Source organism: Nanorana parkeri, unplaced genomic scaffold (assembly GCF_000935625.1).
Source record: "Nanorana parkeri isolate BGI_ZX_2015 unplaced genomic scaffold, ASM93562v1 scaffold259, whole genome shotgun sequence".
NCBI lineage: Eukaryota > Metazoa > Chordata > Amphibia > Anura > Dicroglossidae > Nanorana > Nanorana parkeri.
In genome coordinates this window covers 1,201,694-1,214,742 of record NW_017306527.1, presented here as the reverse complement: position 1 = coordinate 1,214,742, position 13,049 = coordinate 1,201,694, and the positions used below count along the sequence as shown (strand labels likewise).

At 40.1% G+C, this 13,049-nt stretch overlaps 1 protein-coding gene across 1 annotated transcript in view; it reads left to right on the top strand.

The window, feature by feature from the left end:
* The window catches only part of MAP7 (microtubule associated protein 7), a 110,620-nt gene that overhangs the window by 69,151 nt on the left and 28,420 nt on the right, over positions 1-13,049 (top strand). Inside the window, exons 4-6 of the mRNA XM_018556932.1 lie at positions 6,519-6,682; positions 7,846-7,963; positions 11,063-11,176. Of these exons, the coding sequence (XP_018412434.1) occupies positions 6,519-6,682; positions 7,846-7,963; positions 11,063-11,176 (396 nt within the window). The remainder of the gene's footprint in view (positions 1-6,518; positions 6,683-7,845; positions 7,964-11,062; positions 11,177-13,049) is intronic.

The following is a 13,049-nucleotide window of genomic DNA, read 5'->3' as shown; positions in this document are numbered from 1 at the left end:
ACAAAATAAGCGGTTTAAAGCTAAACTTCCATCAAATATACGTAAGACATTTTATTCCGACTTTAGTCATTAGGATATCATTGTATTTGGTGACAGTAGTGCTTTAAATGCAGTACACTTAGAGTTCATTAGTTCCCTCTTTATAAGGGGAATCTGACATCAAGCCAAGTACTTTTCTGGTGGAAGGTGCACACTTATTCCAGAGCACTAAAGTATCATTGATACTGAGCTTACTGCCTTGGAACTAGCAATAAGCTTGCAAGCAGGACAGTGGCAGTTTTCAGCAGATGGATATTTCATTTTGAAAAAGGAATGTTCGTCAAACTCTGAGCAAATAAAATCTTAACCCTTGAAGTGGTGCTACCCCTGCACTGCAAGGGTTAATTGCTCATTTTGTCCAGAGAGCTAAAATAACAGATATACTCACCCGAACCGTGATGGCTAGTATACCGGTCCATTGCAGCCTCTGTCCTCCTCCGCACTGGCGATGGAATGTCTCTCTGCATCCTCATATTTATACACTGTATTGAATGTGATGACTCACAGGACCTTAGACTGCTGGAGTGGAGCGAGGCTGAAGGAAACCGTTCTAGAAGTCAGCCGGGATCGTGGTTCGGGTGAGTATATTATATCTGTTATTTTAGCACCCTAAACAAAATGACCACTTAACTCTTGCTGTGTGGGGGTAGCACACTGCAAGGGTTAAGATTTTATCCTTTGCAGTTAATGTTCTTCTTTAACCATTGAAAGTGAAAACAGAACAACTGTATGATTTTCAGTAACAAAGCACTATGTAGTTATGAAGTGAACTGTTGCTGCATTAGGATTGTGACAGGTACACTTTAAATTATAGTGCAGCCTATCTTGGAGGATAAGCAGGAACACAACATGTACAATTTGTATAGTAGCCGAAGAATACCTTGCACACTACTGTTATTTACAGTTGAAATGTGATTCCAAATGACCTTAACAGACACATCATGTTATTGATCAAGGCAGAAGCTGTGCTAATGCTATGTTTATACTTTTTCCTGGCCTTAACACAAGTATATACATTTTATGTTCTCTTTTTTTCACAAACAGTATCATAGTTCACATATCAATCATCAATTAATTCAGAGTAGTGGTATGCAAGTCCATCTGTACACTGTCCTTTTTTATTATGTCATATACAATGGAAACTAGAGGTGCACCGAAATGAAAATGTAAACAGACCCCTGATATTTCCCTTTTAAAATAGAAAAAGAGATTGAGGAGACAGAGTCCTCAATCTCTTACTCTGCAGCCCCTGTTATAGATGAACAGGAATCCTCTATACTGAGTGTTAATGTTCATTCATAACATGAGAACATAGTGTGTTTACTATAACCACAATCATGAATGAACAGGAGGTAATGTAGATCACTTCCCCTTCATTCATAATTTAGGATACAGTAGACATACTCTGTCCTCAATTATTTACAAACACTCAGAGATCACTGACCTCTGAGTGTTTGTAGCTCGTTTTCCTTCCTGTGTCAGTGAGCGAGCGGAGCTCAGCCTGCTGTGACAGCACTGGCTGTCTGCGGCAACACACCGCTCTGCCAATCTGTGACAGGAGGCTGAGCGGTGTGGGAGGAGAGACAACGGCCGCTCACAGCGCTCTCTTCCCGCAGTGCTCGGCCGCCTGTGACAGTGTCTCTCCTCCCCGCTGGGACACAAAGCAGCACCCAGCGGGGAGGAGGGAATAGGATGCACCGCTATATCTGCAAGAAAATGGCACTTTTGAGCATATGCTTCTGCAGGCACAGATACGGAAGACAAATCAAAGGTCAGGGACAAGCCAAAGGTCAGGACAGGGTTGGCCAACAGGGGGCTTGGCATTTAGCTTAGGAAAGTGTTGCTCAGGCCACAAGCTGTGATCTGCACTGGGTTTAAAGTAGAGTAAGCAAGAGCGGGGAACCCCAGGATGGGCCACAAGCTGACCGCACTCATTGTGTCTCAGTTAAGGGTTTCCAGATTAGCTGAAATTTGTCCATAGTTTTATTAAGTATATGAACGTTTTTTTAGTGTGCAAGATTTGACTGCAGCCAGTTCACTAAGATTGTCCATTGTGAAACAATTTTCGCCATCTATTCAGGCTGCTACACGTGATCTGGCCCCAGTCAGCTTTCCAGATCACTTGTACAAAACAAGAATTGCCTGCTGAGAAAAACAGCAGCAGCAGCCACCGCCATGATCTTGGTATGACCACAGGTACGTCCAAAGGTCCTGAAGGGGTTAATTTGTCTGCATTTAAAAAATACATTTAATGGTGTCTTAATTTAATTTGTGCCTTGCTATCTGCCTGCAGTTTGGCTGTAATTACATCCAGAGGCTAGGTAAACACCTCAGTCTGAGAGATGAGTTCTAGGATTTTTCATATTTCAAACGTGTTACATTTATTTTTAAATTGTTGTACACATAATTCACTTAGTGGAAGGGATAGGATCATTAAGTAAAGCAAGTGTATTGGTAAACCTAACATTTTAAGCTCTGCATCTCTCCCCAGACATGAGATGTAGTATCTGCAAGTTTAGATTGGTTTTAAATAACACTAGGTTAGTCTTTTGCTGGAGTATCCCCCATGTATGAACGGGTATTGTTGGCGTACGAACAGACAGAATTGGCCTCTAAAAATTTTGAATTTAGCATGGGATATTCCGTTATTGTCTCTGATTTGGAAGAGTGTATTTGTATGCAAGAGAGTTATTGCAAAGATGTGAAATTATTTAGCTGTGGTGAAGTCTGTATGAGATATAACACCTCAATATAGATTCATCTTGGATTTGTGGCCATAGCTATTGCCTTTGTTGTGTGGGCAAAATGCATGGGAGAAAGTAGGCAGACTTCTCAAGTGTTTCAAAAGATGGGACAAAAAACACTGACTGAGCTCCTAGGATTTTTATTCTTGTGTTAAAAAATGTTTATTGGAAAGTAGTGGCCTTAAGAATTTCATTTTTTAAATCAAATTGTTTAAAGTAACATATAACATAAATACATACTGAGCTCACGGATTTAAATTCCTTAATTCAGCATCCTGAATCATATGAACTAATCATATATTCTCTCTTGCTTTCCTTGCTGGCACAAACCCAGGTTGGTCTAAAGTACAAGTTGTAAGCGTTTATAGCTCAGGATCTTTGCATATAATTTCCTTATAGTTTAATATTTATCTAGTACAGAGATAGACCTTTAGTTAGATTTCAATTATTCCCTTTTATAAAGTTGTTGACCTATTTAGGGGCTAGAAGCAGAAAGACCTTTGTTGCCAAAAGGCCACCAAGCTCTTGACTTGTGTTGTTTTTATGAAGCTTTTAATGTTGTCTGGATTTCCTCATCACCAATCCCACCATTAACATTTCCAGTGCCGTGTAAATTATGGTTATCTTGAGGACTGCTGATAATATTACTTCAAAATGTCATGTTTATTTAATGAGATGTTAAATTACTCTCCTTATTATAGTGTATACCGGTGTGCATGTTTATAGATATGACTCAGTCTTTCAGCAAACACTGAACTTCCATTATTAGCAGTAGTAATAGTAGATAACATTGTTGTTCTGTGTTTATTTGGAGCTTGACAAGTCCAGGGCTGCACATTTTTCCCCTCATGTGTGTCCATGGCAGCAATCAGAAATTTTGGGGCCCCTTACACGGCTTTAGGCCCTTTTTTTTTCGCTGGACGCAGGGCTTGGTGAGGTGTTGGACTCAGGGCTTAGTGATGCGCTGGACTCAAGGCTTAGTGACCCGCTGGACGCAGGGCTTAGTGACGTGCTGGACTCAGGGCTTAGTGGCGCACTGGACTCAGGGCTTAGTGACGCGTTGGACTCACCTGAGAGTGACCCTGCAGAGCCCACCATAGATGCTGCACAGCCCATCTGAGACTGTCTATAGTGGGCTCTGAAGGGGTTCTAAGGTAGGCTGGTCAGGGCTGCATCCCCTTCCCTCCTTCCTAGCTCCTCTTACCTGCACACCAAGCCTCCTCTGCCGCCGGACTGGCCGGAAGTGACGTCACGAGCAGCCTCGCTGATGGGGCCCCAGCTTGTCTCGAAGCCGATGGAGCTGCAATGCTGCGGCCCTGCGCTGCTAGGGCCAGGCCTCCGCTGCAGGGGCCCGTCCACCTCCTCGCTCTTCACCGTCGGCCGATAATCATGTAAGGGTCCCGGGCGGGCCCCCCAGGCTGCCCGGGCCCCTTACATGAGTATCGGCCGTACCTCCCTGATGGCTGCCCTGGATGTGTCTACTGAAAAATGTTAATTTAATGGGATGATGGGATGTTATTTAGAAGCCCTTTCCTTTTTCTGTTGTGAGCATATTGCTATTATTGTACTTCAGGTTGCCTGGGAATAGCCAGAAATGACCTGACAATGCAGGAATTTTGTCAACACTGACGGGTCATTGCTGGCTCTATCAACATCTCTGGTACTGCCAGCCTGTTGGGGGAATAGCAGTGTCAATGCTCTTAAAATTACAAGCTAAAGCAGAACTACTTTAGCTTCTGTGAACAAAAAAAGTCAACCGTGAAATCACACCACACAAAAACGTGCACAAGGGTGCAAGGTCCCTCGAAAGAAGGGACCCATTTCCCGACCCCCCTGGGGCGCAAGGCTCCTGACAGGGGTTGAGACTGTTGGTCCACCAACCCGAAGGCCGGTGGCCCCCGATCCTTTGGGGACCTGCCGAAACAGGTCCTTCACAGTACCATTTACACCAGTTGCCTCGCCTGCCGTGGAAACAGTACGCCATTGGGCCCCCTTAACCCAGATCTCGCTGCCTGCACTCAGCCAGTGATCCTTCCCTTGGGGAGAAAAAAAAATAGTATCCCACTGTTAAAAGTATTTTAAATAATAGGCCACTATGCAAAGATTCCTACTGAAGTCAGATTCCTTGGCTGCTCTGTGTGTGTCACACCTATAGGTTATTTGCATATATTAAGTTTATGTAAATGTGAAGGGGGCAGAACTTTATTATAATTAAAAATTACATTAACATTCCATTACTAAAATTATTTGCTTTATTATTTTTTAATCATAATTTGAGCTATCTCCCTACATTAAACATTACATAAACCTTATCTATACAATTAACTGTTATTATGTGGTGTTATCTCCCTTGACATACAAATGCTAATATATATTTCTAGAGGAACACAGTTCTAGTGTATTGGTTTTTTTTCTGTTTATTTTAATAAATAAATATATACAAGTTCTCCTTAGTACGTCCTTAGGAGGTCCGTGGCAGCCTATAAAACTGTACTTTTTTTTTTATATTGATTTCTATTTTACTGAAGATTTTGGACCTATCCTTTAAGCCTGTCCTGCTTTTAGGAATAGTTTGGCCAGACCAACCATTAAGCACAGCACACAATGCTTTGATTATTAAAATTAAACAATGAGTGCGCAATCACCTGAATGTTTGGATACGTAGTTGCATTTATTAAAGAGACTAGCTTTCTCTATGTAAAGAGGAAAAAGACTACTTGCATGATGCTCGTGGGGACTGAGCATCAGGCGGCCTTGACGGAAGATGGTAGTGTCCAGTGTGGGCTATGCTGCTTTTCATGCTGTGAATGAAGTGCCCTATATTACAGCCTCGGTATCCGCAAGTGATGTTGTGGAATTTGAAAGTGACAGGTGGGCGGGGCTTCTGTCAGTTAACGGCTGAGCCGGGATGTTTAATGGACCTGGGTTAAACGAGTTAATACGTTTTTATTTCAATATACATAAATATATGTCTTTGTTTTATTAGGGCAGAGCCCTAATAAAACAAAGATCTGGGGGACTAATCAGAAGTATTTGATTTTGTTGGAAACACTAATCGATTACAGTTGAGGTTAAATAGTTAAAAATATAAATAGGTATACCATAAAAATCCAATCATTCAGGTGATTTCGCTCTCGTTTTATTTTACTTGTAGTTTTGTACAGGTACTCTCCGCCTGTTTCCTCAGAGCCGCACACCATTTTGTTCACCCACCCAATAACTCCCATACCATTCATTCTTATTGCCTGAGAGCGCTGAACAATTTTCTGTTTTTATTAGCCCCACACCCTGCCCTGCCTCAATTCTCAGGAATTGCAATTTTCAAAAGTTCCCAGGTATGGATGTTCAGCATAATAAAAATAATACTGTTGCCAGCTAAGCACAGACATGACGCTTTCAGATCTGTTTGCCCTTTTCAAACATATATGAAAAACACTTTATTATGTTTAGTCACAAATTAAGCTTCTGCAAAAAAAAAAAAAAAGCATTATGGCCTAGTTACAACTAAATGGTGAACCAAAATAGATATTTCAGTTCAAGTCCAAAAGCATTTTGGTGAAATCTGCAGAGGCAGTTCTTGTCAATGATATTATATAACTGCAGGAAATTAATGTCAGCTAAATGACCTTGCTGTGTGAATCACAGCAATTAGTATAAAAATGTCAGCAGTTACAGAAAAATGTGTATTACCTAGACATATTTCTCATATCTGATTATATGCTTTTTCATTGTTAGTTGCGCGGGAGCATCTATGGCTGGAGAAAGAAATGAGAGCACGGCAGCATTTTAAGAAGCATATGGAGGAACGCAGGAAGAAACTAGAGGAACAGAGGATTAAAGAGGAAAGGAGGCGCACTGCTGTAGATGAGAAGCGGAGGCAGAAGCTGGAAGAAGAAAAAGTAGGTCACTTGGCTTGCCATAAAACTTTTCTCAAATTTATTTTTTTCTTTTGTTGAATGTAAATATGAGGAACACAGAAAAACAATAAAAGAAAAAAAAATGCACACCACACGACCTACAAATCTGTAAAAAGTGCAGTGGGGCATGTATAAACATTGGCTGAATTGAGGGTATGACAAATAGTCTTAAATACAATTGCTTTTGAATTGTTTCGATGTTTCACAGTTGTGCTTAACTTGTTCAATTGTATATATGTAAAAATATATGGACTTATAGTGGACCTCTTGGTAACCTTACCAGTCTGCATAGGATACCGCAAATATTTTATTTAAAAAAATGACTTGTTAAAGGACCAAATTTATCATTATTGCTCCTCCAACCCAACTGTATTGTTGCTCCCAGTCCCCTGCAGCTTTCTTCTGTGCCTTACAATTTTTAATGTTCTTCCACTCCACAACTCCCTGTACGTTCAGATCAAACGGATACTGGTCAGGTGTTAAAAAATGCTGCCCATCTATGCACTAGATTCCAGCAGCATTATATGGGCTTGTTTGCTCATGCAAATTACTAATACCTAATGACAAAATATGTAATAGTCAAATACTACCAATAAGTTCACTTCTGCCTCAGAGAAACATATTTACAGAGTGATGTAATCCATTTACTGCAGACAGAAGAAAGATGCCTCTGAAAATGTTGGCACTTCATGTACAGAGCAAAGATTCACCAAAGATTGTCTTGAAACAAACACAATGGAGTGGTGTATTGACAATAAATACATGATATCCCTCTTCTCACAGAAAAAGGGGGAAAAAAAGCAGCTTTGTGACTCTATTACTATCACTCCCATGAATAGCATAGCCATAAATGGTCTGATCTTTGCCGAGGTGTCAATAGTTGGTTTTTGGTTGTGTCCCAGTTTATTTGACATCTTTTGTTATTAAATAAGGCCCAAAAAATGTCCAGTTTTCAAAAGTTTCTTTCAGTAGAAGTAGCAAACTTGTATTACTCTGTACTACTTCTATCGTGCTTTTGTTCTGGCTACTATGTTTCCAATAAAAAGACTTGCAGAAATGTGTGTAGTAAAACTGTTTTCGTTTGCCATTTCTACTGCTGACTTTTCTTCAGCGGTCAGCTAGCTTTGTTGTGTTTTCTCTTGAAGGAACGCCATGAAGCAGTGGTGAAGCGTACAATTCAACGAAGTCAGAAGCCAAGGCAGAAAAATAACAGATGGTCTTGGGGAGGGTCTCTGCAAAGCAACCAAAGTATAATAAGCTCAGGTAAAACTGAATGAAGCCATATTACAGGAACCGTGTTAACAGCAATCAATCAGTATAACCTTTTATTGGATTTGGCAGCTGCAATAACTGAAAGTTGTTTGCTAATTGGTTGCTGGGTGTTAGAGCACTTTGCACTCTTCTCTTTGGATATTTAAGAGTGCCACTGTGTTTGTTCTTTATTCAGCAAGGTTTTTTTGTACTAGCATTACTTGACTAGTTATTAAAAGGATGCCTCTGACTATAGGGTATGCAAGTATATCACTGTAATTGAGAATAGTAAATTGTTGTGATGTTGATTGCATTGGTTGGTAACATGTGTAAGATAATGTGGTGGTGTTTAGCTATACAGATAAAACATTAAAGGTAGCAATGTTAAACTTGACAATAGAATACGTGTAATCTCTTTACACTTAACAGTACTTAAGTTAGCAAGAATATTTACATAAATTAAAGATCTCATGTTCCTTTGTAGATTCTTATTGTTAAAATAGTATGTGAATGGAACTGCAACAAGTGCTCAGCTGGTACTGTAAATTCATTGCTCTTTCCATCCCACCTATTTCTTACTCCATTTCTGCATGTTCTGTTTCTAGGTTACTTTGTTGACTCATCTTTCACCAATGTCGATTTATCTGACCTGGCTCTCCATTTCCAAGTCAAGGGTTTTGTTAGAAGAGGTGGTACTTCCACCCCTGTGTTTTGTGATCTTTCTTCCCTTACCTCTGCTTTTGTGAATTTGCCCATGTGAAGTAGAACCTGTTTTGAAACTCAAAACATTTCAGTAGTATTGGCTTCAAATAGGTTGAATAGTCCAAACCAATGACAACAGACATGTCCATATGCTTGGTCTGTGATAAATATATATTTTTTGGTAGCATAAATCGGAGTGGCAGTTGCCTTATGCGGTGTATTTGTGTACGATAATGCACAAAAGCTGCAAAAGTTTTTGGTATCGTAAACGTTTGCGTTAAATGTGATATAATCTTTCTCTAGATTTTTCTTTTGCGTTATGTGTTGTTTTCCCTGCATTGTGTAGTCATTGTGGTTTTGTTAGTCACCCCAGAATGAAGCATTAATACAGAAATGTTTGTCCCTTATCAGCAGCTCTTCCCTCGGTCAGGAGGAGCCTTCAGTGCACAGACTAGGCTAAAATACTAAAAAAAAGAAGCTTAAAAAAGAGAATCTGGATGTGCATATATATGTACAAAGGCTAGGGCACTCCTGATCAAATTACATACTAAGTTGGTTTCCTAGAAGAAATTAAGTAAACTCTGCAGGGAACATAATTTTTACTATTTCTGCAAATTTATTGCACAGTTACTGCTTCCTTACTGAATTTAACAGTTTGGTGAAAAAAATGAAACGCAAAATATGGCATATGAAAAACTTTGGATACCTTTGCATTTGATCTGTGATTGTGTGTTAATATTATATGGTCCCTGAATTTGATTGGCCGGCCGCTGTCAGAATACCCAGTGCTTGCAGCTGATCATTCAGGCAACCATTTTCCAACATGTTCCTTTGCCAAAAGTTGATCTAATGATTGGCTTCTGTCGAGGGGATAAGGGTCACCAATGGATCAAAATTTGGTCCATGTGTACCCACCTTAACTCTTTAAGGCTTTGTCAAATCAGGTGGACATGTGTCCGGTAGGGATGCACCAGTACCGGTTTTTCGGTATCGAGTACCGATATTTATATATCGGTACTCGCCGATTCCAACTACCGGTAATTCTGCTAGCATGGCGTCGGCTTCCTGGGCAATCAGAAAGCCAGCCAGCGTATCATTACCCAACGGCCGGCTTCTTGATTGCCTGGGAAACCGGCTCCATGCTGTTTGGCCAGATCGATGTTGATTGGCCGGGAAGCCGGTTTCCTGACCAATCAGCATCAAGCCAGCTTCCTTGCCAATCAGGAAACCAGGAGGCGGGTCATTGCCCATCTTCCTGATTGGCTGAGAAGCTGACTGCATGCTGTTTGGCCGGGAAGCTGGCTTCCCAGCCAATTGTCATGAACCCAGCCAAACAGCATTGAGTGGGCTTCCCGGCCAGTGAGGAAGCCAGGTGTCGAGTCATTACCCGCCGCCCGGCTTCCTGATTGGCTGGGAAGCCGGCTCCATGTTTCCTCGCGGCACTGTCGGTCAGAAGAAATTTACAGAAGGTATCGGAGCATTTGGGCGAGTACAAGTACTTGCCCAAATAAACGGTATCGGCGCCAATGCCGATACTAGTATCTGTATCGTTGTATCCCTAGTGTCAGGACACCTGATATGGTCAGTCATGTTCTGTAATACTAAGAAACTCATCTCTACAGAGGATCTGTAGCAATCTTTATCTGTCATGGGAATAGCGGTGCACCATTTCACTGTGCGTTGCTTGCACAAACATGATTGCCATTTGTCACTATGAAGCCAAGTCACAAATGGCAAATTAACTGTAAAATAATTTTACCATTCTGAAGTAAGCAACACAATACCTACATAAACTAGACTTTCTGGAACTAATGCCTGTAGTTTGGCTGACAGGTAAAGCAACTTCCTAGTTAGCTGAATTCTAGGGTGTTCCAGTATGCAAATATCAAGCCCCTCATGCACTACATTGCTGGCTCATCACTGTAATGCATAACTTCAATGGCCAATAAAAACTGCTGACCTGGTGAATAGGTCACAAACTGCTGTTTGACAAGGTCCCAAGCATATTTCCAATGCCACATTTTGTGTTTAATTTTTTTTTTCCAGTCTGTTTAATTGAGAATAAAAATAGTAATTGTTTATTAAAATGTTCAGTTGTTGCCCTTTAATTTCTTTCAACTGCAGTAACAATTTATTAATTTGTTGTTATTGTGGTAAAATTAATTAATGGATATAATGGTAGACTGAACAGGCCAGACTGGTACCATACAACAATTTTCTAAGTAGTTAGCTCAATTTAGTATTATTGCCGTCCTCCCTATTAATGGAATTTTTATTGATGCCTAGTCTGACTGGAGTGCTGCATTCAGATCTTCTACAGAGAAAGTATACAAACAGTACTCTAATTTTCCCTATTGGAATACCTTATATTCAAGTGCTACCAATTAGCAATATTTCCATTTGTTTTAGATCCAGACAGGAGGTCAGTTTCAACAATGAACCTTTCGAAACATGTTGATCCCGTTGTTATTAACAAGCGACTCTCCACCTCATCCGCAACATTACTTAATTCTCCAGACAGAGGTACAGTGTCATAAACAAAATTGTGTAGTGGTGAACTTTATTGTGTCCGCCATACAGGATTTATGCATTTATGAAAAATTCCTCTGGGTTACCAGCAACAGATATAAACCTTAATGTGCTTAGTTAATAAACAGATGATTTTAACTTAATTTCTAACTTACAAACATTTAGCTTAAGTTTGGCATCTCCTTCAAGATGTCGCTTTATAGTTATAGTTTATAGTTCATATAATAGACCTTGAATTGGCATTTTTTAAATACATGTGTAGATGTCACCAAACTTGAAAATGAAAATTGGAAATTTGTTAATCTTGCTGTGCAGCCTTACATTCTCAATATATTGGTTACTATTTTAGAAATTAAAAAAGCTTTAAAATGACAGCAGTCAGTTTCCCTTAGATTACTGAACATTGGAAAATACTGTGTCCATTTAGTCCATACAGTAATAGTTATTCTTGAAAGCTTCTATGTTTAACTAAATGTATCAAAAACATTTTACATCAGTTAACTTTGTGACCCTTAAATAAAGGTTGTTGCATAGTTAGAGTTTTCTCCAGTACATGTCTTAATAGAGATTGTATTTAAATCATTGTCAGGGGCAAGGGACACTGCTGTTTTGTCTATATGACTTGTCCTTGAAATGTTATACAGGTCTCCCATTTTCACCCATGAATTTCTCGTTGTGTTTTTGTTTGTGACCGTCCCCATTACTATCATTGTGCTTCATATCTGGGTACAATAAATGTGTGTTGGGCATGCTGATTGGAAAGGTAAATGGCATTTGGAGATTCTGCCTTTCCTGAGATATGCTACATATCCCCTTGCACACAGTACTTTATTTGTCATGTTGCAACACATTATTTAGTTTGCTGTGTTGTCAGGATTTACAGTCCAGTACAAAATTAGCTTTTTTGATCGAAGCATGTACAAAATCCCAGCTATATGTATTGTTTTAAAGTGTGGTTGGTTCTCTTAAAACAAAATAGAGAGAATAAAGCAATTTATTATTTTACGTCAAATTAGCTAATTAACTAGAGTGCAGATAAAACAATGCCAGCCTTGGAAGTGCAACAGATTTGACATACTGCAACTTGAATAGCAGTTAGATTACAGCAATACACAAAAATGTATACTTTATATACAAAATGGGTAAATGCTGAGTTCAGCTATGCATGTAGGAATAAAATGGAGTAGACATGTGCGATTCATTTCGGAAAGATTTGTTATTCGGAGGTTCTGATATATCCGAGTCTCCAAAAGAGGAATGAAAACGAATCTGAATTTCAGATAACGAAAATTTCATACGAAAGCGGTAGTATGTACAAATTTTAGTTCCGAAAGAATTTTCGTTGCAGCAAAGTGACATTAGACAAAAGAAAAAGAAATTACTTTTTTTTTAGGTCTGCAGAAGAGGAAAAAAAAGAGTGAGGTCCCCCCCCCCTATTGATACCAGACCCTTTAGGCCGATGGGGACAAGGCCTCTTCCCCACAACTTTGATTCGGTGGTTGTGGGGGTCTGCGGTCAGGGGGGCTTTTTTGTATTGGGGTACCCCTAGGTGCCTTAAAGGGCTACCCCTTTAAGGCACCCAGATGCTGCCCCCCCCCCTTTGTGTACCCCTACCCATTCACTAAAAGGTTTATAGTCAATGTAAATAAACAAACCACACTCTTAGAAAGAAATCCTTTAATTTAGAAAAAAAAGTACATTTTCGACAGTTCCTTTTATTTTAAAACAAAATGGCTCCATCGATGTAATCCAGTATCAGCATCTGGTTGCCCCCTTAAAGGGGTACCCCGATGCAAATAAGCCCCCCTGCCCGCAGACCCCCACAACCATCGGGTCAGGGTTGTGGGGAAGACACCCTCCCAATGCC